Source organism: Halyomorpha halys, unplaced genomic scaffold (genome assembly GCF_000696795.3).
Source record: "Halyomorpha halys isolate HHAL.00 unplaced genomic scaffold, Hhal_1.1 Scaffold757.1, whole genome shotgun sequence".
Lineage (NCBI taxonomy): Eukaryota > Metazoa > Arthropoda > Insecta > Hemiptera > Pentatomidae > Halyomorpha > Halyomorpha halys.
The window spans coordinates 220,532-240,067 of NW_027114541.1; the positions used below are offsets into that span (position 1 = coordinate 220,532).

At 31.2% G+C, this 19,536-nt stretch overlaps 1 protein-coding gene across 1 annotated transcript; it reads left to right on the top strand.

Moving 5' to 3' along the window:
- The first annotated feature begins 1,661 nt into the window (after positions 1–1,661).
- Positions 1,662–6,976, top strand: Rrp1 (Recombination repair protein 1). The gene is made up of 6 exons (XM_014428938.3): positions 1,662–2,835; positions 2,910–3,218; positions 3,449–3,575; positions 3,650–3,793; positions 3,873–4,197; positions 6,741–6,976. Exons 1-6 carry the CDS (start codon positions 2,644–2,646, stop codon positions 6,856–6,858), a joined length of 1,215 nt encoding a protein of 404 aa, XP_014284424.1. The 5' UTR covers positions 1,662–2,643; the 3' UTR covers positions 6,859–6,976.
- The last annotated feature ends 12,560 nt before the right edge of the window (positions 6,977–19,536 follow it).

Sequence of the window (19,536 nt, forward strand, 5' to 3'; positions counted from 1 at the left end):
AAAAAATAATATAATAACATTTTATCTTGTATGGTTAAGGGCTCTAAACCCATGAAATCATGGACAGGCTTCCTGCATTATTGTATTAAAATTAAATTAAATCTGTATCGCTACAACCCATAAACCATGAAGGGTCAGGGGTTCAGTAATTTGTAAGGAAGTACTGTTACTTGACCAACGGTTGTTCAAGGAGGTGATTTGGTCAGAATCACGCTCGACCACCATATTTCTACCCAATTTAAGAGGCTGGGTGGACCCCTGGAGGGCTCCAAAACCCCACAGGAGTTGATTCATGGCTATAGTGTAACAGAAAACAATTTTCTGCCCAGCCAGATTCGAATTTGAGTCCTTGGAGTTAGTAGCCACAGGCCTTACCCCGTAGCTACCAACACTCCCAACATTATTTTATATATAAGTAATTATATTACAATGGCGTAACTCTAAGAACTTATCTCTCACTAATTTAAATCTTTGAATTAGAAATGATGAAGCCATTGTTATATCTTATAAACTTATGCATCAACAATAATGTGATGGGTATAAGTAACAGTAATGTAAATATATTCATTTTTATATCTGTTAGGCCGTTATTGTCGGGTGCGTTAGAGTGAGGTTTTTTTGCAGAATGGGTTAAGTATACAAATGAGTCTATTAATATTTATTATGTGGTGGTTATTTGAAATAAATTTTAACACTCAGCTCAAAGACATTAGTTTGATGGTTAGAGGAGGGACAGAGTCTGACAGACTCCCTTTTCTAATTTTATATCCACTTTTTTTTAATTTTCTAGGATTCTGATACTAAAAAATTTTGTTTTGTTCTAATTGATGAAAAAATATAATTACAATATTATTTGAAAAGTAAAAAAGGTTTAAAACTCGTTTGACGACTTCAAATGACCTACTTATTAATCACTTTTTTACTTATCACAAGAATGGTAACTTAACTATATATCAATACTGAGTAATTAGACTAATTAAACAAATCAATAATAATTAGAAAAACAGATCACAATAAATAATCGCAGGAAACGTATTGTCTCAAGAAAAAAGAAAAATCTATTAAAGAGAAAATAAATACTTAAAAAATTTCAGGTTCTCATTTTTTCCTTATGAACAAGCATAGCCATCTCAGAGTTCACATATTCTGAAGAAGTGTAGAGGTGTGCAAAATGCGGAGTACATACTCCAAACTTGCAAGCTGTTTTCCGAGCAAAGGAGACTGATGTGGCCCTCTGCAACTTAGGTGCTGAGAAAACTATGGGAGAACCGAAAAAATTATCAATTTAATCCCTGATTTGGCTATTTAAGGGCAGAACTCTGAAGATCACTTAAAAAATAAAAAAACAAAAACTGGTAGGATTCATTGATCGAAATCAGATAGGTTGGTTTTTGTATCAACCTTGATTTTTTTGTTACAATGCATATGAAAAATTTTAATGATTGACTAAAATGAAATTGGAGAATCTTAAAGAGAATGTAAAATGTGAGTTAAGAAAGGATGGTACCCTAGCAATTACAAAGCAAATTGAATATGGTGCAGAACTGCTTATAATTGCATCAGAATCTACTCTGACCAAGGTTACTGTAACTCAGAACAAAGCATTTATCTAAATCCTGGGATTTAGATAAACGAAGGCACGAAGGCAATATTTTTGGATACCTCCCAAGATGTAAGGTTGCAAGTGTACACGGACGGGTCAGTCGTAGGTGCCAGAAATAATGCAGCAGCCGGATTATATTGCGAATATTTTGTAATCTCTGAATCAGCGGGTCACCTATCAAGTAATTTTGATGGGGAGAATGTGTACAATAAAATTGGGCCTGCAGAGCCACCTTGAGAGAAATTACTTTGAATCGTCATATTTTTAAATTTTCAGGTAGTTGCCTAGGATGCTATCCAGATTCTGACTCAAAATTGTATAACTGCCTTGGCGGAGGTGTTGGAGTACCGAAGGATCTTGGAGCATCTACTGCTGAGGATATCTCATTTAGCGCTGCAATGGATTCCTTCATACTACCAAGTTAATGGAAACGAAAAAGCAGATACGCTTTCTAAAAGAGATTCTCTTGAGTCTCAACCAAACCTTCCCTTAGCTTATAGCTCTGCCAAACTAACGATTGAGGCGAATAAAAAAAAAAAACTCGTAGTTTGTCAGAGGTATGAGAGAGCTGTAGAAGGTAAATCATGGGGACCCTTGCTGGTGAAACCGATACCAAGGATCCTGCCAAGAAGACAAAATGTTGCCTGTTTTGGAATGCAGACTGGCCACGACCTTCTTTAAAAAAATTTGTTCAAAATTGGTGTCATTGAGAGCCCACTCTGCAACCTTTACCAGCTCGAAGAAATGAGGTAGGCACATCTGGAAACGACATCAGAAATAATTTCACATAAAAAAAAAAAGTCTGGATAAAAAATAGTAAATCGTATTGGGCTGTGCGAGCACGGATAGCCGACTTGCCTCGTGTTTTGGTGTAATAAAAAATATGTACATAATATAAAATATTTATGAATTTTCCATATTGCATGGACTAATTAAAATAGTAGAAATGAAAGTAGTAGCGATGATATCAACCTCTAATCCGAGAAACTGCAGAATAACTGCACTCTGCAGGCTGGAAACGTAACATGTTTTGGTTATAGATGTTTAGAAAGCTCATATCAATTTTCCCGCCCAACTTAATCGTAAACAAGGTCGTTGTCAGCAAGTTCTCTAAAAATTGTTGTTTATTACCCGCTGTAGCTCGTACTAATCAATTGTTTAGATTCACAGAAAATTCACAGTTTAATTTCCAGAGCCTGAATTATACTATGCCTCCAAAAGGTAAAAAGAAGGTAAGGAGTTAAAACTTTAAACAAATATAATAATCTCAACTTGATAATTTATTTGTATTGGGTTTACTGACCAGGTTGAAAAGGAAGATGTACCAGATCATGAATTAAGTGATAGTAGCAGTGATAGTGAGCCAGAAACAAAAAAATCCAAAGCCAAACCGAAGCCAAAAACTAAGAAAAATGAAAATGTCAAGAAAGAGCGTGGAACCAAAAGGAAAAAAGAAGACAAAGAAGATGGTCCTGCAAAAAAGACGAAAGTTGAAGTTACAAAACCTGATTTAAAGGATCTGAATTTTGACTGTGATAAATTGACTCCCAATGGAGATAAATGGAATCTTAAAATTTCAATCTGGAATGTTGCTGGATTACGTGCTTGGATTAAAGTAAGTTATTTGGTATTATTGCCCATTATATTTGCATCGATAGGATCAGTGATACAATAATTATTAAATAGAATTAACTTTTAAGAGCTTGAAAGAGTAAATAACTATTTGTTTGATCTTATTGGTTTTAAGGTAATTTAGTATATATTCCTTAATTTATTTTTTCTGATTGGAGTGTTCCTGTCCTATGAAAAAGGTTTTATTACCTAATTTTCAAATATATTTTCTAGAAAGGTGGTATAGATTACGTTAAAAAGGAGGATCCTGATATTCTTTGTCTTCAAGAAACCAAGTGTCGTGAAGATCAAGTACCTTCTGAAGCCAAACTTCCTGGTTATCATACTCATTGGGTTAATGGTAAATGTTTTAAAACATTATGCCATTTTAAATTTTTAGCAATTTTTTTTAGCTTTAAAATATTTCATTTTTAGGCGTAAAGGATGGTTATGCTGGTGTTGCCTTGTATTCAAAAATTAAACCTATTAGTGTTGTTAAAGGATTGAACAATAAAGAGCATGATTCAGAAGGAAGGGTCATAACAGCGGAATATGAACAATTTTATTTAGTTACTTCCTGTAAGCTACCCATGAAATCTCAATTTTGATTTTAATCTTAATTTTGATTGCAATTATTTAAACACTTATTTATGTATAGATGTTCCTAATGCTGGTCAGGGGTTGAAAACTTTACCTAAGCGGTTGAAATGGGACATAGATTTCAGAAATTACTTAAAAGAACTAGATGCCAAGAAACCTGTCATACTTTGTGGTGACTTGAATGTTGCTCATACTGAAATAGACCTAGCGAATCCCAAAACTAATACCAAAAGTGCTGGTTTTACACCAGAAGAAAGGGAAGGTATGACTGAACTATTAAAACAGGGCTTTGTTGATACATTTCGACATCTTTATCCTGATTTGACTGGAGCTTATACTTTTTGGTCATATTTCAATAATGCTAGATCAAGAAACACTGGTTGGTAAGTGTACTTTATCTTCTTCAACACTCTTAGCACTAGTTTTAAAAAATATATGTTTTTATGATTTATTTTATTTGTTTTAATTTAAACTAAATATTAGAAAATTCTGTATAGCAGAGATACTACTAGAGATTTTTTGCTGCGATAAACCAATCCATTCCCTTTAGCTGGCGTATCTAAAAATTAACTTTTCTCTAATGAATTCGCTTTTCACTACTTCCATGAAAGAAAAAACATTAACATCACAATTATAACTACTAAATATTACTAGTTATTAAAATAAACAATTTTGGATTCATAAAAAAAGGTGTTTATGCATGAAATTTAATTTGTTTAAAGTAATTTAATTGTATAAAAATAGAACATTAATTTTACTTACTAATACAATCATTATTCAATTTAGAACAAAATACCTTCACAATTTACAAAGAAACTTCTATCAGAAACTCCTTATAACAGACAATTTTATTAAGGTCCTGGCCAACAAAGTACACATTTAACTCATTGGAACCTCTCCACACTAGATGCTGACTCCAGTTTAGTTTCCTATCTGTGCTCTTCATTCCTTTACAGTGGGCACAAGTCATTAAAATATAAATGTACAAATTCACGATTTCAGAACTAATTTTTGTGGGTCACTTACTTTGTGGAATAAAGATTGATTTTCATTTCATCCTAATACTATCCTCACCATGTATGCCGGTGAGACATGTTTATTATTAGTGAATAATGACCCTTCCATTGTATCCCAAACCCTTCAATCCCACATCACCATCCTTGAAGAATGGTGTCAAAACTAGAGGATCAAAATAAATTCTCATATAGCCCACCAAATCACATTTACCCTTCATTGATTTCCTGCCCCACAGTATCCTTTAATAATAGCCCACTTATTTTTGTCGAACAAATCTATTAACTATTTAGAAAACTCATACTAGACTGAAAAGACTGGAAACTGCTTGTCAATTCCGACTAATACAAGACAAACTGTTGAAACTTCCAACTAATTACAAAAGACTCATTTATGGAATTATATTTGGCCTATCTGGGCTTATAGAGTTGAGCTTTGGGGCTCCACTAAACCATTGAATCATCCTATCCAATCCAAAATCCATAAAGCACCTTACTTTGTCACAAAGAAAGTCATCTTTCAGGACCTAAATGTTCCATTTGGCGCTGATTTGGCCAGAACCAGATACCAATCCTTCTATGATAAACTTCCCAACTACCGATACTCACTTGTTTCTAACCTGGCTTCTCCTTCATTACCTGGTAATTCTCCTAGGCTCCTAGATACTTAGTATCCTCTAAGAAGATTGGCTCGAAAAAAAAAATATATGAATTTTTGAAAAAATCAAAAAATAAAATTTTGACCTATTTGGCCTTTGATTTCTTTTGAAAAATCAATAAAGATAAAAATAACATTATCATGACTCAATCAATCTACTCAAAACTTTGAAGTGGTTTAGGGCTCCATAGACTGCACAAAAGGGCACAAACCAGATCTAATTAAACAAATTAAAACTGGAGATATAAAGTAAAAAGTTTAAACAAAGATTTTCTTTATTTGAAACCAATATTTCACCCTTACAAGGGCATTAAGTATAAATATTGCTAATATTAGTTAAAATAGCAGACATTCATCTTTCCAGTGTTAGTATTAATGTAGTATTAATTAAATTGGATAGAATGCAGAAGAGTTAGGAACAATTATATATATTTTTTTTTTTTTTTTTTTTTACTATGCAACAATTATATGGACACTGGACACCTGGGAAAACAAAAAATCGTTCAAATAAATCAAATTTAAAAAATTAGAATGTCATAAGGCAGTACTAAATTCTATGAGATGATATGTGATGCTATTGCATTTCAGCTTTCTTTAAAGCAGTGTCCTCCAAGCAAAGGGAGAGCAGTCTCCCTCTTATAAAAGCACACTGGTAGACTCCCATCTCTCTTTCTGTATAAGGTGTCCTCTGATAAATATTAGATAAATAATACCTTGTATCACAATTCAGGAGAGATATACCATGATAATTATTGCAATTATTTTGATCTCTTTTTTGAGAAAAAAAAAGTATGAAATATAGGAAAGTGAACATTGTTGGTTTTGGAATCCAATGCCAAATTTGTCAAAATTTTTGGTTGTAATATACTCAATATGGTCAGTATGTTTTAGGCCATTGAAGTGAAATGAAATCTTATGGATCAGCATGTATTTATTAGATAGGTAGTTCGATTGTAGTTCTTTAGCATTTTATGATATTTCTAATTTTTTTTTTTTGTGATTTAATTCTATTCATAAGTAAGATAAGATCTGGAATAAAGTCAAAATATTACTTTGAAGAGAAAAATAAAAAAAGACGTGTTAGTATTAGGAGGCGTGTGTTGTTAATAGAACATAAATTGTAAAGAAATTAAAAAACCTTTTTTTAAGAACTGAAGTTTTAATTTATTTTTTATTTATTATTTGCATGTTACATACTTTTGGTTTGGTAGAATTTCTATAATTGTCAATGATATGTATAATTTTTTTTTCTTAGGAGATTGGATTACTTCATTTTCTCTGAAAGATTTATGCCCCACCTGTGTGACAATATAATTAGAAACCAAGTTCATGGCAGTGATCATTGTCCTGTTACACTGTTTTTACATATTTAATTTGTATTTTAAAATGTTGAAGAGTACTGACATTTTTGTCTACTTTTGTTAGTTACCTGTTTTATCTGTAATTGTTGTATGTATCTTTTTATACCTCAGTATTAAAAAATTGATTGTTTCCTCTTGTTTTATTTGCTTAATTCTTATTTTTGTATATATTTCCACACTAAGATGATATGTGTTTTAAATTGTATCATCAGTGGCTCCAACTATATATTGAGGAACTGAACTAATGTTGTGGAAAATTTGTTCTGTTTTCACCTTTTACTAATATTAGAAAATGAAAACAGAGGTCTGCAAATAAGTATGTATATTGCATAAAGAAGTGAAATGTGTAATGAGTGTGATGGGAGTGTAACTATTTCTGTTTATGTTTGTTCTAATAGTATTTTCTGCCAAATATAGTCATTATGTAATAATGGAAACTATATTCAAATATCTCATTACAAGAGATTTTTGAGGCTGATACTTAATATTTTACTAAAATCTATTGTCCAAAGTATCTGTATTAGCCAATTAGATTAAAGTGGTTTCTGGTATTGAGAGAAGTAATTTAATGTTGAATTTCTTAGAGTATTAATTTGAGAATTAGATAAACGCAATGTTTTTATTTTGTCTTTTCACAAAATAAGGCTTTGTAATAAAATAATTGTTTATAAATATTAATATTAAGATAGTTTGCGTTGGGGATTAGATGTATCCCCTTTTGGCCCCTCTTGTTAAAGGTTTTCTAGGACAGAAGCTCTCAACCTTTTAAACCCTCTACTACCTCATTTTGAAAATCATAATGTTGCCATCTATAATGTTTTGTTTACTGATGATTAGTCATTTCTTCTTATTTTAGAGGCTCAAAGCTCTGTATTTGTTTGTTTAGGATGATCCTGTTGTATCCTAATAAATTATAATTTACTTGACACTATCTTTTTTTTTTTCAATCTATATTTAATTTAATAAGTGTAATTTTCATGTTTTATGTATAGTTGTGAATTAATATATAAAAACTATTTGTTGCATAAAAGTCAGAACTTACCTTGTTAATCAAATTCGAGGTTGAACTTCTTGTCTTCAACAAGATTATTCTCTTTTATACACCTGTTAATAAATTTACTATTTTATAAATAGTAAAAATTTTAATGGTAAATTAAAATGATTGTTGCTAATACTAGAAGTCTTTTTAAAAATTGGATCCTTCAAGGATAGTATTTTAGTATTTCACATAGCAGTTATACCATGATTTTTATTGTTCAAATTAATGGAAAAGTTATAAAAGAATTTTTATTTTTAAAATTATTGAATGGCTGGTAGGAAATTTTTATATTTAAAAATATTACTTCGATGACTTACTTCACAGCAGTACCAAGTATATTTCCACTAATTTTAGGGAAAATATGCTTAAAATTTCTCTCTTTTAGGAAAATGACAACTTTTAAATTATCTTTTTAGCTGAACCGAATTATTTTATACCTAAATCTGTTCAGTCCAAAGCCATAGACTTATTAAAAATTATTGATCAGCTGTTAAATAGAAATTGCTCTTTGAGTAAAATTTAACAATTTGCTATTCTATTTTTTTAAAACAATTTTAAATGTTTTGGTGTTGATTGCTCTAAGGGTACTTCCATGGTGTTAATTGGATGACAGTTGCCAGAATGAAAACATTTACAGTAATTATAGTACTGTTGAATTTGGTATAGTGAGATAGCTGACTACATGTTGCAGTCAAGCTGTTCTCACATTAAAGCCGTTTATTCGGTGACACTTTACAGTCACAGCAGCAATTAGTATGGTGTTAACTGTGAAAGATGACATTTGCTTTAGCATGATTGCTGGCCATATCTGCCGTGGCAGTGAAACTACTAAGGGTTTATTTTGTAAAAAATTAAAAACTGTAACGCTATAAATCATGAAGGGTCAGGGGTTCAGTACTTTGTAAGGAAGTACTGTTACTAGACCAAAGTTTGTGCAAGGAGGTGATTTGGTCAGAATCACGCTGAACTGCCAATTATGGGTACCCAATTTAGGTGGCTGGATGGACCCTGGAGGGCTCCAGAAACCACAGGAATTGACTCATGGCTATAGTGTAGCAGAAAACATATTCTGTCCAGCCGGATTGGAACTCAACTGGTGTCCTTGGAGTTAGTAGCCATGTGTCTAACCCTGGGGCTACTGTGCTCCCGGTGTATTGCATATAGTACTCGCTAGTATTCGTAGTACTACTACATATAGTACTCGCTTCGGCGCTACATATACTAAAATTATTTTGTAAAAATTTTTATATTTAAATTTTTTTTCTGTACTGAAACTAGTTACTAAATTTGATTCTCGCATAATTGTATTATTAAAACGTGATTAATTGTTTTTTATAAAAACAATTAAAAAAAGATGGGATAGAAATTTTTAACCCTTTATAAAATTTATATTTTAAGGTTTGATAGATAAAAATAAAAATTAAAAATTTTGAAATTTCCTTACTGTCGCTTACCTATACACAATCATATTTTTCTTGTCACATCTAGAGAGAGGCTTTGTTGAGCATGGTGCCTAAAGAGGAGATTGAGATGTTCAAGGTAGAGCTAAAGTTCAAAGGAAAAAAAAATTTAAAAATTCAGGTTGACTAAACAGGAGTTGTCAAGTTATGATCAGATTACTTACAGATAACTGAGTACTGGTACCAAATTGGTTGGTCCTTTGCAGTTCACTGGTTATATTATTAAACTAAGGAGAGATGGAGACAAGGTTATACCTCCATCATCTCTTTCTGTCCAGTCCTGGGGACCTGGAGTGTTACAACTACGCGATTCCATTTTTTCAATAGGTTATTGATAGGGACAAGATGCTCCGCCATTTCCGGCACAAACCTCCTATAATAGTTCAGCGTTCCCAACAGCCGTCGGATCCCCCGAACATCCCTGGGTATCTCCATTCTCCGGATCGCGTCGACCTGCGGATCAGGCATGACCCCATGTCGAGATATCGTATGACCCAAACACGATATCTTTTCTTGTCCTAAACTAGATTTTTCTGGTGACAATTTCAGCCCTAACTCCCGAACCCTTTCGAACACTTCTCGTAAATGCTTCACATGGTCACTTTCTGCCTTACTGAAGACCAACAAGTCATCCATATATATTTGGCACATTGCTTCATCAATGCCTCTCAAGAATTCGTCCATAAGACGTTGAAATGTGATGGGGGCATTTTTGAGTCCGAACGGCATTCTTGTGAACTCAAAATGACGTGAAAGCCGTTTTACAGAATTATTATTATACATCTAACTGTAATCATAAATAATCTATTATTATAAATAATCTGTATTATTATTATACATATAATACAGAATTACAGAAGAATTCTTATTAATGAGGGGTAGATAGTAGACCGTAGATTAATAAGTGAAGAAGATGGTCGGCCCAACCATCTTCTCCACTTAATTCTTATTAATGTGTTAGCTAACTATTATGCCTATGCTTAATGCTTTTATTTGTTATTGATCAACCTCATGACCATACATGTTTATAACTATTTTATTATCTTTTTGGTTGAAGAATTTTTTTTTTAAAGTAATATAATCATCTATCTATACCTCTTTAAATCTATTTCTTATTCTATGTTACCTGAAACCTGTGATCTATAATTGAACGTGTCAGGCATAAATACCTACTAAAAATGGAATTAATCAATTATATTTATTAAAATAATTTTTCATAAAGGTTCTTTTCCTACATTAAATAATATAATTTTTTTTTGTTGGAAATTTTGGAAAACAATAAACATCACGTTCTACAGAAGTGTACAACCTCAGTTGTGATTTGTAAACAAATAACTACTATTATTAAGGGTAGTAGTCTCCTAATTTTTTTTCCTTTTCTAATTGTGATCTTGATCGAAAAAAAATATTCTTTGTCATCTAGAATATATTATATAGGATATAAGATATAATATTATTTTCTAAATACATAAAAAAATAATAAAATAATTACGCTACTACGAATATGGATGTATGTTTGGTAACGTTTCTTCTTGGATCACGACTTTATTTAATATGAACATTTGTATTTTGCACTGGCTACCTACCTATATATTTAGCAGTGTTTTTAAGAGAGGGTATTACGGCGGTTAGATAAGTGCACCGGTCGGGGGAGGGTCAGGGACTTAGAGTTTACTGTCTCTTGGGTACTTGAACTACCCTTCTGCTTGATGGCCCATTGGAGGAGAAGGATTACCGTTAAGTATATTGCTGCACTTGAGTTGGCGGCCTCTTGTCCGATTAAAATTGCAGCTCTGCAACAGTCGACTGTTACTGCCGGGGGCTGCATCGGTAATAAAGCATCTTTTTAATGCAATTTAGAGACGTAGGTTTATTTTTAATTCCTGTATTAAATTTACTTATATAATAGAGATATGCCTATGGTGACAAGTCATGAAAATAATAAATTTAGAGCTATAAAATAAATTAAATAAATAAGGATTGACTAAGCTGTTTACCAACCAAAGATGCAGTGAGCTATTAATTTTATACAACTGATTGAACGACTGGTCAAACCAGTTTACAAATATTGTAAGCTTACATTTGTTGATAATATGTACAAGACTTGGGCCGCCTGTAGCTCAGTGGTTAATATACAGTTTTACTAATTAGATGTCTATTGGCGGTGTCGGATCTTCGAATCCGGCCTGGGGCGTCGACTTTTTTCATTGAGTGGCGGTCCCACAAAATGAAAAACTTTGACCCCCAACCATAGGGTCAGTATAGGACTCCAATGGGAGTCTTGGCTAGAAAAAAAAAAAAAAAGTATCAGGACTTAAGAAATCCTCATTAGAGAGCATATCTTTAAATGAATTGCTTCGTCTGACACTTGGGATCAATATTTTCTTTTCTTTCTTGCACTCTTTCGTCTCTTTTCTGCAGCAGCATCTTTATTTGATTCATTTATACCATAATTAACTGTTGAGAAATAACTAAAAATTCTTTATATATATTATATTCTTTTATTTGAATGTTTTGGTGAAAATATTTCCCTAGAAAATTTTTTAAAATATAAACTACCATTATTGATTCTTACATTTCGGAGTGTTTACCCTCATCTTCAGGATATTCAATTTCTTTTTATTAACTTGATTTCTAATTACAATTTTGTCCAGTTTGATAATGATTTATACAATTTGACAATTAATTTATTACCACTTTCGCTTAGCATTCTATACTTGGATTATATATATATATATATATTCTTTTTGCCAGTAAGTTAAAATAGGTATGGGTGCGATGTAAACTGCATTGCTATTTCACGGTGTTAATTTCTATCATCATAGTACTTTCACAAAAGTAAGAAATTGGTGCAGTGCGTCAATATCCACGCGTTAACAGTAAACCTAACCTAAACCTGTTGATTGCCTATTACTGCCTCTTAGATTACAGTTACGTCTCAGTCGTCATTACTAATGATAAGGTTAAACACTTCTGATTGAATCAATGTTAAGTTCCGAAATAATAAAGCACAACATATATACCTGCTTTGCTTTAATTGTATACGCATTGTACACTTTATTAATTGTAACGGCGATTGGGCGAGAAAATGTTCTCTTATCGCTGCTTTAGTGGCATACCGGGCAAAAAAGATTTTTTAAATTTTGAAATCGACGTATTCGCAAGATAGTAGGCCAAGCTTGAACTACTTTATATATGTAGTACAAGAGCCCAAGAGGAGAAAAAAAGGCAGTGATTTCATCCCAGTTTTTGATAACTTTAATGAAAACTATGTATAATTACAAGTCAAAATTTATGAGTCTGCCAAGTATGAGTTGGGACAATAAAAAATGGCGTTTTTTTTTCAAAACGTTAAAACATATTAATGTTTAATGATTGGAGAAGTTTGTCGGGAGGTGCGGTCAGCAAAGAACAACATAAATAAATAAAACCATATTTATTTATTTCATGCCGACGTTTTGACCTGAGTTTCAGGTCTTCATCAGGGCTATAGAACAAAAGAGATAACATAGACTTTATGTTGTTAGCTATTTACTTACGTTCAAAAGTTCACGAGATAAGTTTTTTAAAAAGCAACATTTCATAAAAAGTGCATTGCAAAATCAGAAGTTAGTGAATATATTTTCAGAAATCTATATCTCAAAAACCATTCGACGCACAGATGTCCATTAGCACTAAATAAAAGCTAGTTTAATGTAATATAAAGTATTTTATGACGTTTATCTTCGTATGAGTTGTAGTTTTCATGATATTTGCTAAAATAAATTGATTTATTTTCCTTACCGGTGAATAAGTTGATTTTTGAAAAATTATATCTCAGAAACCATTCGACGTACAGAAGTCTGCCAGCACTCATATTAAAGTGATTTAAATTGAATATAAAATAGTTTATAACGTTTATCTTTGTAGAAGTCGTAGTTTTGATGATATTTGACAAAATGTTAATTTCTAGTTCTTTGAATAAACTATTTGAGTTTTGAAATATATCTCTGGAACCATAAAACGTACGTTTGTCTGCCAGCACTTAAAATAAAAGTAATTTAACTTACTATAAAGTAGTGTATGGCACTTATCTTCGTAGTTTTTAAGATATTCGCATATAAATATAAATTTTGCACATGAAAATTTGTCCGAACAACTATAAATGCATTTATTATTGCAAATATCATGAAAATTAGTACTTCTACGACGATAAACGTCATACACCACTTTGTAGTCCATTAAACTTGCTTTAGTTTGAGTGCTAATTGACTACTGCGTCGAATGGTTTTTGAGATATAGATTTCTCTAAATAAATTCACTAACTACTGATCTTTCAGTACATTTGTTTATAAAATGTTGCTTTTTAAAAAGCTATATCTCGAGAACTGACTCACATTTTGGCAAATTATAGTTTAAATGATGTTTATCTCTACTTTAAATGATGTTCTCTTAGGCTTTCTAGTGCTGTTGGTAGTTTTAGAGATATAGAGCTCGGAATGAAAAATTAATTGTTTTAAACGTTTTGAAACAGCCACCATGTTTTATCCACCCTACCTCAGGCAGACTCGTCAATTTTGACTAGTAATTATGCTTAGTTTTCGTTAAAGTAATCGAAAACTAGGGTGAAATAACTGCATTTTTTCTCCTCTTGGTCTCTTGTACTAGTACCTTTGTCGTCGTACATATCGTCCCAATTGTAGTAGTGATGTCAAAAATCAACTCCAAACTACCGAGCAAGTATACAGTATAACTACGAAAATTAAGTCCTTTGTTTTTTTTAGATGTACAACTATTAAAACAAAACAGCGATGTGAGAAGAACAATTTCTTGCTCAATCACCGTTTGAGTTGATTAGATGAACAATGGTTAATGCATATACGTGTGGCAGTTAATGTGACAGTAGCTTCGCTGTCGGTACATATACTGTCAAAGCCAGACATAGCACCACAGTAAATGGTTCCAAAATTACGGTACATATTCTTAAACCATAACATTTCTTGCAATTGGTGAAAATTGGTTCTTTACATCTTCAGTTGTCACAAACACTAAATGCAACACGCTAGTAGTCATTTTCGTTATCGTTACTCTTTAGCAATATTATTATTTTCTTTTTTTAAAACCATTATAGGAATTTTAAAACATTCACTTTTTTGTCGGACATGATAACTTTTAGACACGATAAACTTCTGTTTTACTTTTCATAATATTTCTCTACGACTCTTTATTACGTTGATGTGATCCATAACCATGTGAAGAAGAGAAAAAAGAGAAAGTGACGGGGTATGATACATAAGTTGATGAGCTACGTGATTAGGTGTCAGACGGTAAAAGGACTGTCCTATCTTATACAGCGTCAAGTTCTCAGAGTCTACCTCAACCATTCCATCTGAAAAAATAACTCTTTTTTAATATGTTCGTTTGCAGTAAGATAAAAAAAACTACCTACATGTGTAGTATATTTCTCTATTTAGTTTCGTTGATGTATAACTATTAGCAAACGTTTTTCGTTAATGTTTATAATTTTGGTATTCATAAGAAGATAAAATTTATTTAAAATTTCATGTTTATATATATATGCTCTCAATTTTTAACTTTAGACTTATTTTAGGTATGTATCTACGGAGATGATTAAAAATGTGCATTGTTGGCCCGGACAAAATATCGTAATTGTTATAGATATAAAAATAAGAATAAAAAGTTTATTTTATAAAATAGGATGGGTAATATATATAATATACTTGATATGAAATTATTATATGTTTAATTATTATATTGAGTCATATTTAAATGTGTTTGACGAATAAGAGTTAAAGGACTTATAATTAATAAGGTAAGATAAATAATTTTGAGTTTATGACTATTTAAAATTTTAAAATAATTTCCTCATTAAATTGGATATTTTATGTATTAATTTACATTTGGATACATTTTATAAGAAAATGGTATATCTAAATCTATTTTAACATGATATAGGTTGAGATTTCAAATATCATTTTATTGTAGTATTTAAATTTAAAATTGCTCCACATTCCAACCAATCCTAACACTATTCTCATCACGTATCCCGATGACACATATGTGCTCGCAGTTAATAATAACCCATTAATTGTATCTCAAACTCTCCAATCCCATATCACAACCTTCGAAGAATGGTGTCGTAATTGGGGGATTAAGGTAAATTCAAACAAATCCCATCAAATCGCCTTTACACTTCGTCGTAAACCTAACGTCTGCCCTACAGGTTCATTTAATAATGTTACTCTTACCCCTGTCGAACAAATCCGCTACCTTGGACTACATCTGGACAAACGATTAACCTGGAATCCTTACACAAGACAGGAAACTACAGGTCGATTTTGACTATTACAGCACTTACTAGACAAACGGTCTAAACTTCCAACACATTACAAAAGACTGATCTACATGACTGTAATAAGGCCAAGTTTGAAGTTTAGCTTTGTGGCTCCAGTAAACCTTCGAATTCCTCTCGTATCCAATCCTTACAATCCAAAATCCCTCGTAAAATCATCAATGCTCCTTACTTTGTCACAAATAAAATCATACATAAAGACCTTAATGTTCCCTATGTAACCGATCTAGCCCAAACCAGATATCACTTCTTCAATTATAAACTCCCTAACCACTCAAACCCACTAGTTTCTAACTTTGCATCCTCTTCCATTCCTGACAATCCTCCGAGGCGCCTGAAAAGAAGTTGGCCACGGGACCTGCTAATGTAAAATATCATTAGAGTGCTACCAGTGGGTAGTTTCTCTACACGCCTGTAACACTGCATTTTAACTAAGATCAAATTTACTGAATGTATTATATAATATACAGTTGTAAATTAAAAAAAAAAATGCTCAAGGTCACGGATAAAATATTTCAATTAACTGCAGGTAAGATATTTAATTAGGTTTAAAAGTATAGTTATAATATTGTTTTAGGTTTAGCTGGATCTCTTTATTTATGCACATTCCGAAATTCATTCGATTTTTTCTTAAATAAATAAATAATATTCTAAAAATTTAATATTAAGTTTAAGTTAAGTGATATCTTTTTCCAAAAGCACCTTAGAAATCTTCTAAAGAAATCATTTTTTGTGTTCGGAAGGAGTGGCGTTAAATAAATCTATCCAATATAAATATTAAAGTATAACCATTTATAAAGATTTTGTCCCACACAGCTTTCAGTCATATATAACTTGCTGTGACAGTCAAAGCTTGATATATGGATATTGACCGATGGGATATATACCTTTGAATAATATACGGCAACTTTAGGGATAAAATAAATAAAGAAGGAAACATTTAAGTAAAATTTTAAATAAATTAATTTTAATGATTTCTGTTTTATCGTTTCTCTGGATAGTAGAAAAGCAAGGGCTGTAGGTTTTTCTAAAATAAAAGGGTTGTATAGGTATTAGGCCCGAAGAAAGATGAGTTGACTGAATAATTGGAATGGTGATGAAAGTCAGGCTGGGCAAAAAAGAATCTCTCTGGAAGGGTGATCATTACTGACATGAGGAGTACTTCCGAAGGGTAGGCGGAGCGTAGGTGGGAGGATTTTGTTCGGTCTCATATTGCAGATTTGTCTTTTCACGTTGTTCTGTGTAAGCAAGTTGGCAATTATTGTTTATTGTCGCTATTTTCATAAAACATCAATAACTTCACATCTTATCTAACTTTATAACGTTTTTAAAATTTTCTTTTTATTACTTAAACTTTAGGCACATTTTCGTAAAAAATCATAACTTTAATTCAAGCACGCAAAAGTATCCAAGGGCAAATCTTATGGATTTCAAATGGGAATTACACCCTTAAATCCTCATGTAAAATTATTTACACGCACATGGCACACTATAATAACCAATAAACAGATTATAATATCATCATAAAAATCCGTTTTAAAAACTTTATAAAACAATGAATTAAAGAGAGCAATAACTAAAAAAAATATTGAAATTTTTGGAGAAATTTTGGAATATTAGGAAAAAAGGTCTTTAGCCACTCCGATGATATTAAATAATTAACTAGTCTACGTTTCACCAATCAGCATCTTACATCAACCCTTAAAACTTTCAAAGATAATAAATCAGAAGATAATAAAGAACATTAATTAATAAAAACTTATTTATTAGTACCAATAAATAAGCTATTACTTTAATGAAGCGAACACTGTATGTCTTCTGGAAGATCTAGGCGCTCATTTGAAAATTAATTAAATATTCTACAATATAAATCTGAAATTATCTAAATCGGTCCAGTATTAGTAATGTTTGTATTTTGGATTAATATCTGTTCTGAAACTATTCTTTGCTGTTTTGTCTTTACCTTGAAATGTAAAATATTCTATCGGCTGCGAAGCCGTCATTGTTACGGAGATTATCCTTATGTTGTAGTTCCAAAATATTACTTAGAAGTGGTATAAAAAAAATTATTTCTAGTACCTAAAAAAAAACATTAAAAAAAATTAATCTAAAAACCATTATGTTTCGAATAAGTCGAAAACTATACATCTCCTGGAACATAGTAGCCATTAGTTTAAAAAGTAATTAATTCTCTATAAAAAAAAAAAAAAAACTAAGATCATTTAATTAAATCTGAAGGGTAGTAGCAAAGATGGAATTATTGATCACTGTTTCTCAAAACTTACAGGGCCTATGAAGTTGAATTTATTGAATTATTGAAACTTTATTATATTTCTTTCTAGTAATTTATTTATACCTTTTTTCTACTTCTTTATACTTTATAACATCTGAACAACGTTTCGGGCTCCTCTGCCCATTATCCAGTTCTTATTAATTTGTGGACATACGTCATTTTAATGAGGTGTAGATAGTTGACCGTAGATTAATGATTGGAGAAGTTTGTCGGGGGGTGCGGTCAGCAAAGATAACGAATTGCTGACCGCACCCCCCGACAAACTTCTCCAATACGTCATTTTAAATTGAAAATCATTTTTATGTATTCCAGAATGAATATAAGTCCTATTTTTTTAAAAATTGCTATAAAGGTTATTTTTTATTTTTCATTATTGCTATTCTTGAACAATGTTTTGCTTTTCAAATTTCACTTTTTTCTTTCTGTCGTTCGTTTACATATACAAATTTCAGTGCAATGAAACGTGGTTCAGATGTTATAAAGAATAAGGAAGTTGAAAGGGTATACATAAATTTCTGAAAAGAAATATAATAAAGTTTTAACAAAAATAAAAAAAAGGCAGTTATCTCACCCCAATTTTTTATTACTTTAATGAAAACTATGTATAATTACTAGTCAAAACTGATGAGTCTGCCAAGTATAAGTGGGGGGAATAAAAAATGGTGGCTGTTTCAAAACGTTAAAAATAATTAATATTTTATTCAAAGTTCTATATCTTTACAACTACCAACAACAATAGAGAGCATCATTTAAAGTAGAGTAAATTTGCTAAAATGTTAGCCCTAATAGAGCTATTTACGTTCAATAGTTTTCGAGATATAGCTTTATAAAAACCAACATTTCGTAAAAATGTATGGAACATACTAAAATATGAGAAGTTAGTTAATTTATTTTGAGAAATCTATATCTTAGGAACTATGTGACATACAGATGTCTATTAGCACTCAAATTAAAGCTAGTGTAATGAGCTATAAAGTAGTTTATGACGTTTATTTTCGTAGGAGTAGTAGTTTTCATGAAATTTGCTAAAATAAATTGATTTATAGTTGTTCGGACTAATTTTCATTTGCCAAATTTATATTCATATGTGAATATCATAATAACTCCTACTCCTGCGGAGATAAGTGTCATAAACTACTTTATAGTAAGTTAAATTTCCTTTATTTTGAGTGCTGGCAGATATATGTGCGTCTTATGGGTCTAGTTGATATATTTTTTCAAACATTCAACATTTTATACGAACAACTAGAAATTAACAATTTGTGAGTTTATTTTGTCAAATATCATAAAATCTAATACTCCTACAAAGATAAACATTATTAACTATTTTATAGTAAATTTAACTAGCTTTAATTTGAGTGCTGATAGACATCTGTACGTCGTATGGTTTCTGAAATAAAGTTTTTTATAAATCAAATTTATTGTCCGAACAACTATAAATAAATTTATTTTAGCAAATATCATGAAAACTACTATTCCTACGAAGGTAAAGGTCATAAATTACTTCATATTACATTAAACTAGCTTTAATTCGATTGCTAATAGA

Excerpts from the sequence above, each read along its gene's own strand:
- Rrp1 (XM_014428938.3), top strand. The coding sequence starts at position 2,644 with ATGTTTAGAAAGCTCATATCAATTTTCCCGCCCAACTTAATCGTAAAC. Across the intron at positions 2,836-2,909 it reads CTCCAAAAGGTAAAAAGAAG|GTTGAAAAGGAAGATGTACC; the intron begins GTAAGGAGTTAA and ends TTTACTGACCAG. Across the intron at positions 3,219-3,448 it reads GATTACGTGCTTGGATTAAA|AAAGGTGGTATAGATTACGT; the intron begins GTAAGTTATTTG and ends TATATTTTCTAG.